A 14,935-nucleotide genomic window follows, 5' to 3' on the forward strand; every position below is an offset into this window, starting at 1 on the left:
GCAAGCTGGGTACTCATTTTACTGACCTCGGAAGGATGGAAGGCTGAGTCAACCTTGAGCCGGCTGCTGGGATCGAAGTCCCAGCCTCAATGGGCAAAGCTTTCAGACAGCTGCCTTACCAGTCTGCGCCACAAGAGGCTCTTTGCCACAAGAGGCTCTTGTTTATATAGTAAGGATATTTAAAATGAGACATTATAGGGATCACTTTTTTATGTAGTTAGGAAATATGTCCTCTTTCTTGCTTTTCAAAAATTAACCCTAATGCCTAATATTTCACATGTCAACAACTTTGAAAGCATGTTGTCTAATCTTGCAAGCATGTGAAAACCATATTGCACATCAGTCTGGAAAAGCTGCTTTGAAGGCCCAGTTCTTAAGAACTCTAATAATCTGTCCTCCCTTTGTTTCTCGTAGACTGTTTATTCTATGGCTCAGTTTCCTTTCCCACAACTAGCAGAATTAAGGGAAAAATATACCTACAACATCACTCCTTTCCCAGCTTCCGTAAAATCAACTTCGGGGTAAGTTCCTCCATCCCCATTTTTGTTGTACAAACCAGGCATGCATAGATCAAAGGGATGGACAGATTAAGCTACCTACTAGAGAATGATTAAAAGTTTAGCTAACTATGGTTCACTCATACATTCAAGAGGTCATCTTTTCTCTTTTTTAACAGTCATCTGGGCAAGACTAGGGACAGTGATGAGGAGAATGACCTTGATGATGAAGATTCCTTAGCCAATGCCATTGGTTGCCTTGGACCATTCAGTGGCTTTCTCAGTCCAGAAGTTCAGAAGTATCAAAAGCAGTTCAAAGGTAAATATTGATCTCTTAGTAAACATTGTGGTAGTATTGTGGAAACCAGCTCCCTATGGATTCAACTTATAAACTTGCTGTAATGGTTAGAGTTTGCAGTCACAAAACTGAGTATTGTATGCAGGGGAAGTAGGAAGATAGACATAAGCAGTTCATTATTTTGACAATTGCTTATCTTTCTTCAGGCTTCCTTGCTGCATCCTGTCAACCTTTTTAAAGATGTCAAACTCTGTAATAGTCATGGCAGGAGCATTAATGAGGATTGGGCACACCTTGATCCTAACTAGTGGCACCCCCTCTTGAACTTTCAAGTATGAATGAAATAAGTCTCTCAGCAGCTCATAGGATATTGGAATGAAGTGGTCTTGGTATAATTAGAAACAGGGGATGTGTCCTGTGAGATGTAGCACTGATACTGCGGTAAAAAAGGGAATGCCATTTTGGGCTACAGCCCCCAACAGGGGCATCACATCAAAATCACAAGATGTCATAGTCCCATTGTATACGGCACTGGTCAGACCACACCTGGAGTACTGTGTGCAGTTCTGGAGGCCTCACTTCAAGAAGGTCGTAGATAAAATTGAAAGGGTACAGAGGAGAGTGATGAGGATGATCTGGGGCCAAGGGACCAAGCCCTATGAAGATAGGTTGAGGGACTTGGGAATGTTCAGCCTGGAGAAAAGGCGGTTGAGAGGGGACATGATAGCCCTCTTTAAGTATTTGAAAGGTTGTCACTTGGAGGAGGGCAGGATGCTGTTTCTGTTGGCTGCAGAGGAGAGGACACGCAGTAATGGGTTTAAACTACAAGTACAACGATTTAGGCTAGATATCAGGGGAAAAAATTTCACAATCAGATTAGTTCAGCAGTGGAATAGGCTGCCTAAGGAGGTGGTGAGCTCCCCCTCACTGGCAGTCTTCAAGCAAAGGTTGGATACACACTTTGCTTGGATGCTTTAGGATGCTTAGGGCTAATCCTGCGTTGAGCAGGGGGTTGGACTGTATGGCCTGTATGGCCCCTTCCAACTCTATGATTCTATGATTCTATGTACATTCCCCAGCCTCAGTTTCCTCATCAAAAGCTATCCTATGTAGAACAAGGAGTAGGAGCTAAACATATGCCCCCAGTACTATATAAATTTGGGGCCTAGGTAATGCATTTATTTCTTGGATGTCAATTTTATACTGCAATAAATCGATTAAGGAAGAAGCTATTTGTGTTGGCTTGGAGCTCAGCAGTCTTGAACTACAGTGTTTTGAGAGGTCCTAACTTGACATTTAATTTGTAATATGGGCCAAGATATCTTTGTATTGTTGGTTCATTTAAAGATTTGCTGTTGTTCGATTACATTTTCTTGCATTTGTCATAATATGTTTTTCCTACTATGTGCAGAGCACAATGAAGAACAAAGTCTGGGCTCTAGTAACATTGCAGAGTTAAGTCCTGGAGCTATAGATGCCTGTCGAAGTGAATACCATGCTGCTTTTAACAGCATGATGATGGAGCGAATGACCACAGACATCAATGCATTGAAGAAACAATACTCCCGGATAAGGAAGAAGCAGCAGCAACAGGTTCATCAGGTTTACATCAGAGCAGGTAATGGCTTAGATCTAAGACAGTGCAATTTGGCTTCAGATCTATGAGTGGAGAAGCTTGTCCTATTTATGGTGTCTCATACATGGAAGAAGTGGACAAAGAGGATAAATGAAGCCATATTTGGAACGCTATCATCATCATTTGACATCAAAGACGATGATGGATTTTTGTTTTTGTTTTGTCAGGGTCTGAAGATGACGACCCTGGGCTAATGTTAGATCCTAGGGACCAGCTGAATAATGGTATTTAAAGATATCTATGCTAACTTGGGTATACAGCAACGGTTTCACTGTTTTTACTAACAGCTTATGGCATCCTTGGATTTGGAATACAAGAATCTAAATTTCTCAGTTAGATGATGCTCCAGTGTCTGATCTACAACAGAATTTCTGTATTATGGTAGTCTATTGGTTGAAGACCTCTAGTTAAAAGCCAACAAATATGTGTCTGTTAAAGTCAGATGTGACTATGTTAGTGATAATTTGGTATCCTTTAGATCAGTATTATCTGTGGGATGAAAAACAGACTTCCATTATGTTTTGCTCCTTCCCCTTTGCTGGTGTGTGGCAAGTAGGGATGGGCACAAACCAGTCCATGAGGTAAAATATGTCACAAAATTGGGCCTGGCATGAGGAAGGCACCTTCTTTGAATGTTTCCTGGATCTTTTTCCTGAGGTTCAAACCATTTAAACCAAGCAGCTGAGCAGGGTAGTCTACTCATCAGCAGTTCAGTTTAAATGGTGAAACCAATTGGAGAAATGGCTGGCAGCCATTTCAGTGGGCCATTTTGCTTATGATTGTTTAAAGGGCTGCCAACTGACCTGCCAGCAAATCTGCCAAGCTGTTAGGCTTAAATGACTGGACACCATTTCACTAATCGCATTTGCTTCCCCCCAGTTCAAAGTGGAAGAAGCGAAACAGGCGGCCATTTAATTCTTCCTGGGCAATCCCCCCCCCCTTTCTCCTGGCCATGACTGGAAGAAGGGAGTCCAAATCCGCTGGTTCATTTCAAGATTTTTGGTTTGGTTGGAATTTGTAAAAAACATTCATTTCCCAGGATTGCCAGAATTCCTTTTCACTAATTGCAACCTCTTATCCAGTAATGTCTCTTTTTTTTCAATCTTTTCCATAGTTCTTAGTCTGTCATTGGAAAATCAAATGGTTACTGATTTGGTTACTATGCTAGTCTGCGAAATGATGTCTTTCAAAGAATGTATCCATGTTCTTTTGTCTACTTATGAAAGGCTTTGTGTTGTTGACATGAGGTTCTGTCATTTAGTCTCTACCTAGCATGATATGTTCTGTGCTTGGTGGTTGTAGACTAAATCTCACTGATAAAGTTATTAAAGCAGAAATATTAAATTATCATTAGAACACTGATACTTTCTTCTGCAGATGTTCTCTGAAAATAAATTAATTTAAAACTATGATTTGATGATCTAATCCACTAATTTATTTATCGATGTATATGATTTCACACGCTTGCTTTCCTTGCATTGATCCCCTTCAGCCTGAAAAGAAGTTGTGGATTTCTTTAGATTGCTTATTTATTTTTCTTAATAATGTAACAGAGTTCTTGGGATAGGTGGCAGAATCAATTCTGTTAAAGGATGATCCAAATCAGCAGATATTTGTGCCATGCTATAATTCATCTTTTGTGGCGCAGAGTGGCAAGCAGCAGAAATGCTGTCTGAAGTGATGTCCATGAGGTTGGGAGTTTGATCCCAGCAGCCGGCTTAAGGTTGACTCAGCCTTCCATCCTTCCGAGGTTGGTAAAATGAGTACCCAGCTTGCTGGGGGATAAAACGGTAATGACTGGGGACATCACGTGGCAAGGCCACCCTATATTGAGTCTGCCATGAAAACGCTAGAGGGCGTCACCCCAAGGGTCAGACCTGACTCTGTGCTTACCTTATAATTCTCTTAAAGAGTAAAGAAAGGGGTTTTCTTAGTTGGATCAAAACAAAGTGAGACATGTTTGCCTTGATTTCCTACAACTTCTTGAATTCTCAATTTTTTGAAAACTTTATACTTTCAATTAACAGAAATGGCGCAGCTGGTCTTCAGAACTCTTTGTTGGTAGCGATAAAGAATGAAAGTCTTTGTGAGAAGAAATTTATATTCTAATACTTGGCCTCTGCAATTTATGTATGTTGTACAGTATACATGGAATTGATTCTCGTATATATAATTCTACAATTTAATTAGTCTCTTGGCAATTTAATTGGCCTCTTTTGGCCACTTAACAAATATTTCTGTTTCCCTCCCCCTTCAGATAAGAGTCCGATTACCAGTCTTCTGCCCTCTCAGGTAAATCATTCTCCTGTGATCAACCATCTTCTGCTGGGTAAGAAGATGAAGCCAACTAACAGGTCTGCCAAGAATGCTATTATCCACATCCCAAATCATGCAGGAGGCAAAATGTCACCAGGCTCCCATGAAGACATTAAAACAAAGCTTAACTCCCCATGGTGCACTCACATGAGGGTACACCGAAAGAACATAGCCAGAGCCAAAGGCCAGCTGGGTTATGGGGATACTATTGGGCTAATAGAGGAGCAGAGTGAGCATGGCAAAACTGATAATCCCAAAGCAAAAGAAGAAACTCTAAGCTCAACTGAATCCATGACAAGGGATGGGAGCAACTCAGATATTAGGACAACCAGAAAAGCTGATGGACAGTCTCCTGAACCAGATTACAGAGATGCCAATGGCAACATATCAGAAGTTCAGCTGAAGCTAGAAGCACTGGATCTTACCCAAAGTAATAACAATGACACTGAATCTGTATTAAATCCACCATGTCAGACACAAATATCCGAGTTGCCGCATTTGTCCACTGAAAATGGAACATTGGCCAAATCTCCCCAAACTAGCAATTCTAAACCACAAGTTTTTAGCCCTTTTCCTAGTGTCAAGCCTCTCCGAAAATCAACTGCAGCCAGGAATCTAGGACTATATGGCCCAACTGAACGAACCCCTACTGTACATTTCCCACAGATGAGCCGAAGCTTTAACAAACCCACAAGTGGTAGCAGTGGGTCCAAGAAACGATGATATATTTACTGTTGATGTTTCATTAGTGATGTTATTTTAGGTTGTATTATGTATGCATATGGATCCAAAGCAATTTCTATATTAGTTTAATTCGTCATATGCTGGAATAGAGATAGCAGACAACTGATGTATGAACTGTGTTTCTGGAGTGTAGAATGGTGAAGGCACATTGATAGCACACACTTTTTAAAGGTAGAAGAATAAACATTGACTTGCAGCATGGGAAATTTTCCATTTTTTACATTTTGCCCATACTAAGCTTCTTTTTTTCTCCTGTCATTTGTCAGGAGCTGGATGACTACTGGCAAGGATAATTTCTTTTGCTTTCTTTCAGCGCCCACATTTTATGGCCTTTTGTTTGTTTGGCAGGTCCTTTTGACTACCTTAGAGGAATTGCACTGAAACTTGGGCAAGTTATAATACCTTTTAGGAAATTCTTTACCATCTGTATCATTATGCTAGAATATCTGAACAGCTGACACGATAGGGGTGTTTAATGTGTTCAGTCTAGTGTTGCAGGTGTTGCTTTTAATGACTTTTTGATATAGTGAGCAGCTTAGAACATGGTGGGGGAAAATGTTGACATCTTTCTGTGACTTGAGGTTGGTTGACTAAACAGTGACCTTTAGTAAGTCATGGGACTCTAAAACTTGATATTTTAATCCTGAGGAAATTTACTGTTAAAGCTCTTGTCAATTTTTAAAAATTGACATCATGTAAACCCCTTTAAAAAGCCAAGGCCAATAAACCCCTTTAAAATGTCAAGTTCATGGCACTGTTGCTTCCCTGGCATGTGGTATTCCTGTTTTGTGATATTCCCAATTAAGGGGGGAAATTATGTTGGTGTCCTGAAGATTTCAGCAATGAGGAGTTCTTAGCAGCTTCTTCTAAGCCAGGTTGTCTGACTCTGCAAATGCAGTGAGATCTGCTTGCCAAGACTAAACAGATAATGTTGGTGTTTTTTACTTTGTCATATCATTGTGTAAATGCTCAGAATGAGATCTCTACGCTCCAAAAAAGTTTTATGGTTCTGATTCTTAAATAATTACTATCAATACTGTCCTGTGGGATCCAAAACAGTGAGATCCAGTGAATAGAATGACTGGTAGAAGTTATCTCTGGATGTCAGTTTTGCTTCTGTGGGCCTACCTCACAGGATGATTGTGAAGACCCACAAGGTACTGTATGTGTTATGTGCAATAAAAGAAGTGCTTTCCTGACAACAGGACTCTTTTGTGATAAAGAGATTCTGTTTGACTGCCATCCATTCTCTATCCTGTTTAGAACAGTTGTGTGCCTTAAACCAGGCATGTAACAGGAGTAGGAAAACTGAGAATATCTCATCCACAGTCCTCAGCTGGTTCAGGAAGTGTTGCAGCCCAATAGCAATGAAGAGAACTTTCTAAACTACCGCAAGCAGTTTAAGAAATAGTAGTTACAAATAGGTATTGCTTTTGATCTTTACTTTTTAGGTTATCAAATTGTAAAATATGAACATAACTGGCCATGGTCCAAATAATTGAGGAGTTAGTGCTCCTGTCCAAGGTAGCTTTGGCTTTGTGGTTTGGATGAGGCTGAAGCTGAGAAAGGCACAGCTTTTCTGAAGCTGAGAAAGGCACAAACAGTCTGTGGCATGCGAGGGGGGTATGAATATGTCTGTTTTTCAAAGGACAAAGTAATAAAAGTCACCTTACGGAAATGCTAAAATAGCTCTAAAATAACCCCGATCCAATACAGTAACAAGCAGAGTGTATTTCAAAAGTTACCTTCCATGTAATGTAAAAACTATAACGTTGGCAACGTGAAACACTGGCCCTAACTCAGTTTTGTATTACTTTTTTAATTTTAAGTTTCTATTCTGTTGTCCTATCTGTAATGCCACACAGATTAAATTTTCCAACTTGTTTTCAAAACTTATATATGTGCCAGTTTTCTATAGGGATTATTTTCTCCCTCTAATGAATGAAGCAGAGGCATTCATTTCTTACCTTCATCATCACAATGGGAAATTTTGTAAGGTGATCCCATTGGCTTCTGCATATGGGTGCAGAGAGCTGCCTTGAACATGACAATCAGCACCTGCACAAAAGTCTGCATGGGGATCTTGAACTGCTGTCCCCCTTCCCACTATGCACATGCACTGAAGCTGCTGCAGTGAGATGAGTTTTCTCCATTTACTTTACAGTGTTAGGCAACTCTATGTCCATCAATCTTGCCATTGGCTGGTATGAGACTAAAATAATTTCCCTCTTCCCATCCCCTTCTTCCTTCCTTTCCTTGTGTGCTGTGTGTTTACCATACTTCCTTGTTAACTGTCTCACTCCCATTAGTTGGGTTGTTGTATTCTCCTTAATGTATGCAGTGTATAATAGATATTATTGTATATTACAAATATATTCAGGATATACAAAGTGGCATTTTGTGATAGCTTGCTTGTTTTTTGTGAATATCATCAGTATCCCTATTACTACATCCAATCTGCACAAGTTCAGTAGTATATTATCCATAAGAGTATTATTGGGAATTCATTAGTGACTTTCAGTCTCATACAATTAGATAAGTTCCCCTATATATAAACACTTCTGAAAGAGCAGCCACTATAATATTAATAGCCCATAATAGCATTTATCAATTCCTTGGCCAGGAATTTGGGTGTGATCTTGGATGCCTCCTTCTCAATCGAGGCCCAGGTCACGGGGTTAGCCCGTAAAACATTTTACCACCTTCCCCAGGTGAGACTACTTGCACCCTACCTGCGCTCAGACTGTCTGGATACAGTGATCCATGCAACGGGCACCTACAGATTAGATTTCTGTAACTTTCTCTACACAGGCTTGCCCTTGTCTTTGACCCAGAAATTGCAATTGGTACAAAATGCAGCTGCTCACAGGTACATCTTAGAGGGCCCACATTCAACCTGTGCTGAGGCAGCTGCATTGGTTGCCAGTTGTGGCCCGGAACAGATTCAAGGTTTTGGTATTAGCCTAAGGCAGAGGTAGTCAAACTGCGGCCCTCCAGATGTCCATGGACTACAATTCCCAGAAGCCCCCGTCAGCATTTGCTGGCAGGGGCTCATGGGAATTGGAGTCCATGGACATCTGGAGGGCCGCAGTTTGACTACCCCTGGCCTAAGGTGACCAGATTTTAAGATAGTTAAAGAGAGACACCACTGACCGGGGGATTGACAACTTCCAGGCATGGCCTGGAGTTCTGGAATCACCATTCTGCTCTCCTGCCCGTTCCTCCTCCATTGTGTGTTGAGGGGCAGACAATCACACAATACTACACATACTAATTTTAAAATCTCAAGTCATTTTTTGTTGACCTCAGCTACTTGGAAACCTATACTACTACAAACCGGTTCCTGGAGAACTGCACAAAGGGCCATTAAAAACCCCCACAACAATAAATTAGCCAGATACAGCCAATATTATCCAAAGGACTAATTTTAACATTTTAACTTTAATAATTTAAAAAGCTAATTAGTTAAATTATTAATTCGGTTATATATGTATTGTACTTGTATTGTTTTTTTTCTGCTGTTACCCACCCACTGAGGAGAGGATACCAAAAACAAAACAAAAAAACAAAAAAATCCCCTGTGGTAATCATGCATCCAAAACTGAAGGTAAACTGAAACTTTAAAATCTGAAATATTGGAAGCCAATTCCATCAAGCTCAAACGAGCTTATTCGCGTGTAATGATGCTTAGCACTAATCCTTTTCTAGTCAGGAGGTCCCTTAAGACACCCCAGTGGCCTTTCATTTTCTTTCCCCCCATCCAAAAGCCAGCTGTAAGGACGAGACAAACCCACAAGGAGGGCCTCTGCATCATAGAAGACAACACTAATTCATTGCTGCGGCTTTCTTTGCCAAGGGGAGGAAAAGTGCGATTGCTATTTTGGAAGACTGATGCTGGGTAACTTGGGCGGTGCTCTAAATTGCAGCCCTTCCTGAGGCAGGTGTCCTTTCCACCTCAACAGCTACTCTTTAAGAGCCTTCCCGGGGGAAGCATGGCAGACGTCTTCTACGTACACAACAAAAGGCAGAGAGAGCACCCCCTCCCTCACAGCCTGGACGGAGAGAGCTGGTGTGAATCTTTCAAACTTTCCTCGGGCCTGCACATGATTGGGGGGCTTTCCAGAGAGTACAATGGCATCCTCTGTGGGCAGCAGTTGGCCAGTTTCAGGATTTTAGACATTGATTTCCAGTTTCAAGTTTCAGGGGGGTATTCATATGGAGGGGAACCCAGGCAATATAGGTGGCATTGTTGGTAGGGTTCCTTGGCCCCAACCAAATGCCTGGCAGAGGAGCTCCATTTTGCAGGCTGCAGAACTGAGTCAGCTCCAACATGGCCCGCAGTCTTTCCAGGAGTTCATTCCACCAGGACCCTGGTCCTGGTTGAGGCCTGATGTACCTCTCTTGGGCCAGGGATCAGAAGCCTGTTGACACTGGCAGAGTGTTTAACTGTTTGGGAGTATAGTCAGTCAAATGGTCCCTTAGTAACGCTGGGCCCAGATCATGTATGGCCTTAAAGGTTCCAACCAAAACCGTGACCCAGATCCAGAATTCAATTGGAAGCCAGTGGAGTTGCCTCAAGGCTGGCCTGATGTGGGCCCTCCAGATGACTCTGGCCACTGCATTTTGGACCAATTGCAATTTCTGGATCAAAGTCAAGGTTAGGCCCATGGAGAGAGTTACAGAAGTCTAGCCTGGAGATGACCATCACATGGATCACTGTGGCCTGGTGTTCCCATGTCAGGTAGGATAGTAGCTTCACCTGGCAAAGATAGTAAAATGCCAGTTGGGCTACCTTTGCCTCCATTGAAAGGGAGGCATCAAAGATCACACCCAGATTCCTAGCGAGCTATCAGCTGCACCACATATAATCAGATAAGTTATGCTTCCTTGCCTAATCCTTTCCTACCCAACCACAGGACTTCCACCTTGGAGGGATTAAGTTCCAGGTGACTCTATTTGAGCTAGAATGTCACTGCTTCCAAACCGTTGGCAAATGTTTTGGGGGTGGGAGTCTGTCCATCAGGAAGCAGAGCTGGGTGTCATCAGCATATTGATGACACCCAAGGCCAAACCCTGAACTAGCCGCACTAGAGGGCAGATGAAGGTGTTAAATAAAGTAGGAGAGAAAATCATACCATGTGGAAATCCACAAGGGAGTCTGTTGTGCCACAACTGATTCTTCCCCACAGCAACCCTCCATCCGCAACCCTGGAGAAAGGAGATCAGTCATTGAACTGCTGTCCCCCATATTCCAGTGTTTGTGAAGTGCTGTGAGATTGAGCAGCATAGGCAGTGCTGACCAGGCTCAGTCTAACTGTTGTCGGTGGTCATCCATCAGGGCAATCAAAGCTGTCTCCACTCTATGGCCAGGATGGAAGCCAGACTGGAATGGGTTGAGGATCGAAGCTTTCTCTAGGTATGCTTGAAGTTGGTCCATGGTTGCCGTTTCAATCACCTTTCCCAAAAATGCTAGATGCAAAACGGGGCAGTAGTTGTCTGGGTCCTAAGGATCTAGCTATGTCTTTTCAGTAGAGGCCAGACCACTTTTAGCCCCTCTGGGAAAACTGTAAATAGGGAGATTCAAATGGGTAGCCGAGTTGGTCTGAAGTAGCACAATAGAATCAGAGTCCAGTAGCACCTTTAAGACCAACAAAGATTTATTCAGGGCGTGAGCTTTTGAATGCGTCAGACAGAGAGATTGATCCAGAGGAAGGCCTTCTATCCTCTTACAGCTTGACTTGAGTAGCCAAGAGGGACAGGGATCAAAGGGGCAAGTGGTCAGCCTCGTTGAGTTTAGCAACCTATCAACTTCAGCCAGCAAGAGCCACCTGAAGCCATCAAACATTATCTCCAATGATTATGGCCTCCAGTTCCCTTACTGTATCAAGCATGGAAGCATGGTTGCGTCAGAATGTTGAAACTTAGTTGTTCTTAGAGATGTTCCTGGACTCAAACTTTGTACTGATCCCTCAGGCAGACTACCAAGTTCTGATAGCCAAAGCTACTGTGCTCATTTGGTAATAAGTTCCATTTGATTCCATGGAGCTTCTGATTAAGGATACACAAGTGGGAAGATCAGAGATATTAGAATCATCTCCAGCAACCCATTCTGAACCTTGAAAAGTGATTCCTTGGGTTGCTCGATCTGCATGCCTCAAGATCTCTTGAGTCTGTGGGGTGGGCACTGCGATAAGAAGAGAGTTAATTAGCCACACTCCTCTTTCTTCTGTCAGTGGAGCTGCACTTGTGAAGAGGAGGGGAGATTTCACCCTTTCTCATGATGTTGTCCTGACTGCCATGTGAATTCTGTAGCCCCAGGAATCAACTTTCCAGGGGATGGGAAGAGACTGCTGGATGGGTGGGGATCCCAATAAATATCCTCACTCTACCTGCTGATGGATTGCTGGCCCTCACTCAGTGTCACTAATCACCTTCAATATGGGTTCTGGAGCTGTACCCAGAGCAACAGGTGCATATTTGGATGCCATGACAGAGAAGGCAGGGACAACCGAGTTGAGAAGATGAAGGTGCGTCTTTGGGGGCTTTGGCTTTTCTTTCCTTGGCTCTCTGTTTGTTGCTCGTAGCCATAATATTGCTATTCACCAGCTATGGTCTCAGTGGCTGCCTCCTCTCCTGCAAGTCCCCCTGCTTAAAATTCTCTGCTTGTCATCTGCTAGAGATAGAACCTTTTCAGTAGTGGCTCCCCCTTGTAGAACGGTCTCCTTGGGGACGTAGGAGTTTCAAGAGGCAGTGCATAGCCACTTTATTTATTAGGGCTTCTAATTGTGTCATTAATTCAGCTAACACTTTCTTTGGGGAGAGGTTTATGACAATTTGCTTTATTTGTTTATTATATTATGAAATTGCATATTATTCTAATATTTCTCCCCTCATGTGCTAGGTATTTATACTTTAAAGGAGTGAATGGCAATGTGTCTTAACTGTTGTAACTTAAAACAGTGGTCCCCAACCTGCGGGCCGCGGCCCGGTGCCGGACTGCGAAGGCCATGGCGCCGGGCCGCGGCTCCCTCTCCCTGCTCCCCCCGCAGTAAAAAACTTCCCAGGCCGCAAGCTTGCGGCCCAGGAAGCTTCTTACTGCGGGAGGGCAGGGAGAGGGAATCGGGGCCAGGCCGCACCCACGCATGGCGCATGCGCATGGCGCATTCACGCATGCGCAATGCGCGGGCGCGGCCCGATGCGCGGGCGTGGCCCGCGGGCATGGCCCGATGCCCTGCCGGTCCCCAGGCTCAGAAAGGTTGGGGACCACTGACTTAAAACATTGCTGTTTGAAGTCTTGGAAGTAATGTGTTAGTACACAGTGGCCCATCTCAGCAATTTGTTTATTATGTGTTACACTCAGCCATACTTGCTAAATCCATCTTACAATGCTAGAATATATTTGGAAATAATTCAGAACTTGTTTCCCTTCTCTCCATGAGGAGAAATATACCATTTTATTACCCTATTCTTGAAGCAAGCAATCCTTTCTACATCAGTATGCCCACATACTTCCACAGATAAATTGTTTCATTTCAAAGGTAATAGCAGTAAAGAAAATTTATGTTTATAATAACAAATATTCATCTCATCAAAATTGTCATCTCGGAGCAGTTCACACCATTTGTAAATACAATAAACCAGTTATAACCATTAAAATAAACAGTTAAAATCAACCAAACATTACTAATGATACCGTAATTGTGTGCCAGATGTCATTGCCTAGACCAGTTGATGCTTTATTTTTGGGTGCTGGCATGAGCAGGAATGAAGAGCTTTCAGTATTCCAGCAGGAGAGGCCCATTGGAGTTTTGTTTATTGGCTTGTCTGAACTAGTCTCATCCATAAGATGGGCGGAGCAGCCGCGTCTGGCAGGCCCTACGGAGCTGTGCTAGTTCCATTAGGACCCTGATGTACTCTGGGAGCTCATCCCACCAGGCAGGGGCCAAGGCAGGGGAAGTCCTGGACTTGGCCAAGAACAGTCGGATTTTTTTTGGGGGGGAGGGCAGGGACTGAGCAAGGTGCCCCCCAGAAGACATATTCAAATCATTGTGTGTGTGTGAGTGTGAGTGTGTGAGAGAGGAGAGAGAGAATAAGCTTTTAGCAGGGGGGGGCACACAGTTTTTCTTTTTGATCACTAGATGCCAGTATTGGTCCACACACAACTACTTTACAGCCACAAATAGTGATGTTTCTGAAGGTGTTTGTTGATGTTGTAAAAGTTTTCCCAAACTGTTTTCTATGGTACAGATACAGGGAAGCTGCCACAGTAACTAACATATCTTCCTGGCTGATATTTCTGAAAGCTGGTCAGCTCATAGTCTGAGGAAGAGTGCTTGCACTCAAAAGCTGACGCCTTGAATAAATCTTTGTTGCTCTTAAAGGTGCTACTGGACTCTGATTTTGTTCTGAAAGCTCATGGTTATGCTGCTGTCAAAGAGTGTTGGCTTTCATGAGAATTACAGAAATATTTACATTTTAAACTCCTTAAAAGCAAAGTATTGTGACCATCACTAAACTTTAGCCAGAAAGTCTAAAAGGTAAATGAACTCACAAGCACAAAGCCTAGAAGTAGCCCTTTTGCCTCTTGAAAACTGCCCTGAGGCAAACAGCTATTGTATCGCATCCTAAACATTTAAGGAAAGTGAGTCTGTGTGTCAACACTACAGATTTAAATCACTTTCAGATCTGTTTAGCCACCATGGCTTCTAGCCAAAGGCCCCTGGGAACTGCAGCGCTTCTGAACTAGACTGACATAACAGGAAATTATGAAGTTAATCAGGCTCCAAAAGTAGATGTGTAATTATTGGTAGCTCATGAAACTGGCCATAAAGCCTCAAAGGAAAAGGAGGGGTGGGGGAGACACTTCAATGTGACATTTTTCTTGCAGGCCCTCTGTGCCAAGCAGTGTGACAAGCGTTACTTAAGAAGCTGAAGATTTCTCACCATGATACAAAGGGAGGGGGGAAATGTCATCGGCTGAACCTGCTAGGAAAAAGGCTGGCCAGGAAACCCTTTTTGTGACTGTGAGGAACCTGCTGTTCTTGCTGTGAAATTGGCTCATGAGTGGTCCTGATCAGTCATTTCAAAGTGCTGACATCTAATTTATGGGAGGAGCTGTCCAGTGGACCCAGACATTTGTATGTCTGCAGCAAGCTTTATATGTGTTCAAGTGAACAAGAGTAGCCTTTAAATGTGTCATTTGATTCTTTTTTGTCTTGTTACAATTTCCAGCTATTTCCCCACATCTTAAAGGCTAATACTCTTTTTACTGGCCATGTGTTCAAAGAGGCTTGCGATATTTAAGAACAGTTAGTTGGCCCAACAAATAAATTAATAGCACCAAATGCTTAAAAAACCCATATTACTCTAAATTATGTTAAGCTGAAATCCTATATGTGCTTTTTGAATATAAGTGAGATTTCCAACTAAACATGCGCAGACTGT

General features: G+C 42.8%; 1 protein-coding gene across 6 annotated transcripts in view; it reads left to right on the forward strand.

Annotated features, from left to right (window-relative positions):
- TBC1D30 (TBC1 domain family member 30) overlaps positions 1–7,884 on the forward strand; it is a 43,195-nt gene extending 35,311 nt beyond the window's left edge. For 4 of the 6 annotated variants that reach the window (XM_077338700.1, XM_077338704.1, XM_077338703.1 and 1 more), the window contains 5 exons: positions 415–521; positions 677–816; positions 2,207–2,413; positions 2,599–2,655; positions 4,689–7,884. In XM_077338700.1, the coding sequence (XP_077194815.1) occupies positions 415–521; positions 677–816; positions 2,207–2,413; positions 2,599–2,655; positions 4,689–5,470 (1,293 nt within the window). In that variant the 3' untranslated portion in view covers positions 5,471–7,884. The remainder of the gene's footprint in view (positions 1–414; positions 522–676; positions 817–2,206; positions 2,414–2,598; positions 2,656–4,688) is intronic. The other 2 variants (XM_077338701.1, XM_077338705.1) reach the window with 1 other exon arrangement.
- The last annotated feature ends 7,051 nt before the right edge of the window (positions 7,885–14,935 follow it).

The sequence above is a fragment of the Paroedura picta genome, chromosome 5 (genome assembly GCF_049243985.1).
Source record: "Paroedura picta isolate Pp20150507F chromosome 5, Ppicta_v3.0, whole genome shotgun sequence".
NCBI classification, from domain to species: Eukaryota; Metazoa; Chordata; class Lepidosauria; order Squamata; family Gekkonidae; genus Paroedura; species Paroedura picta.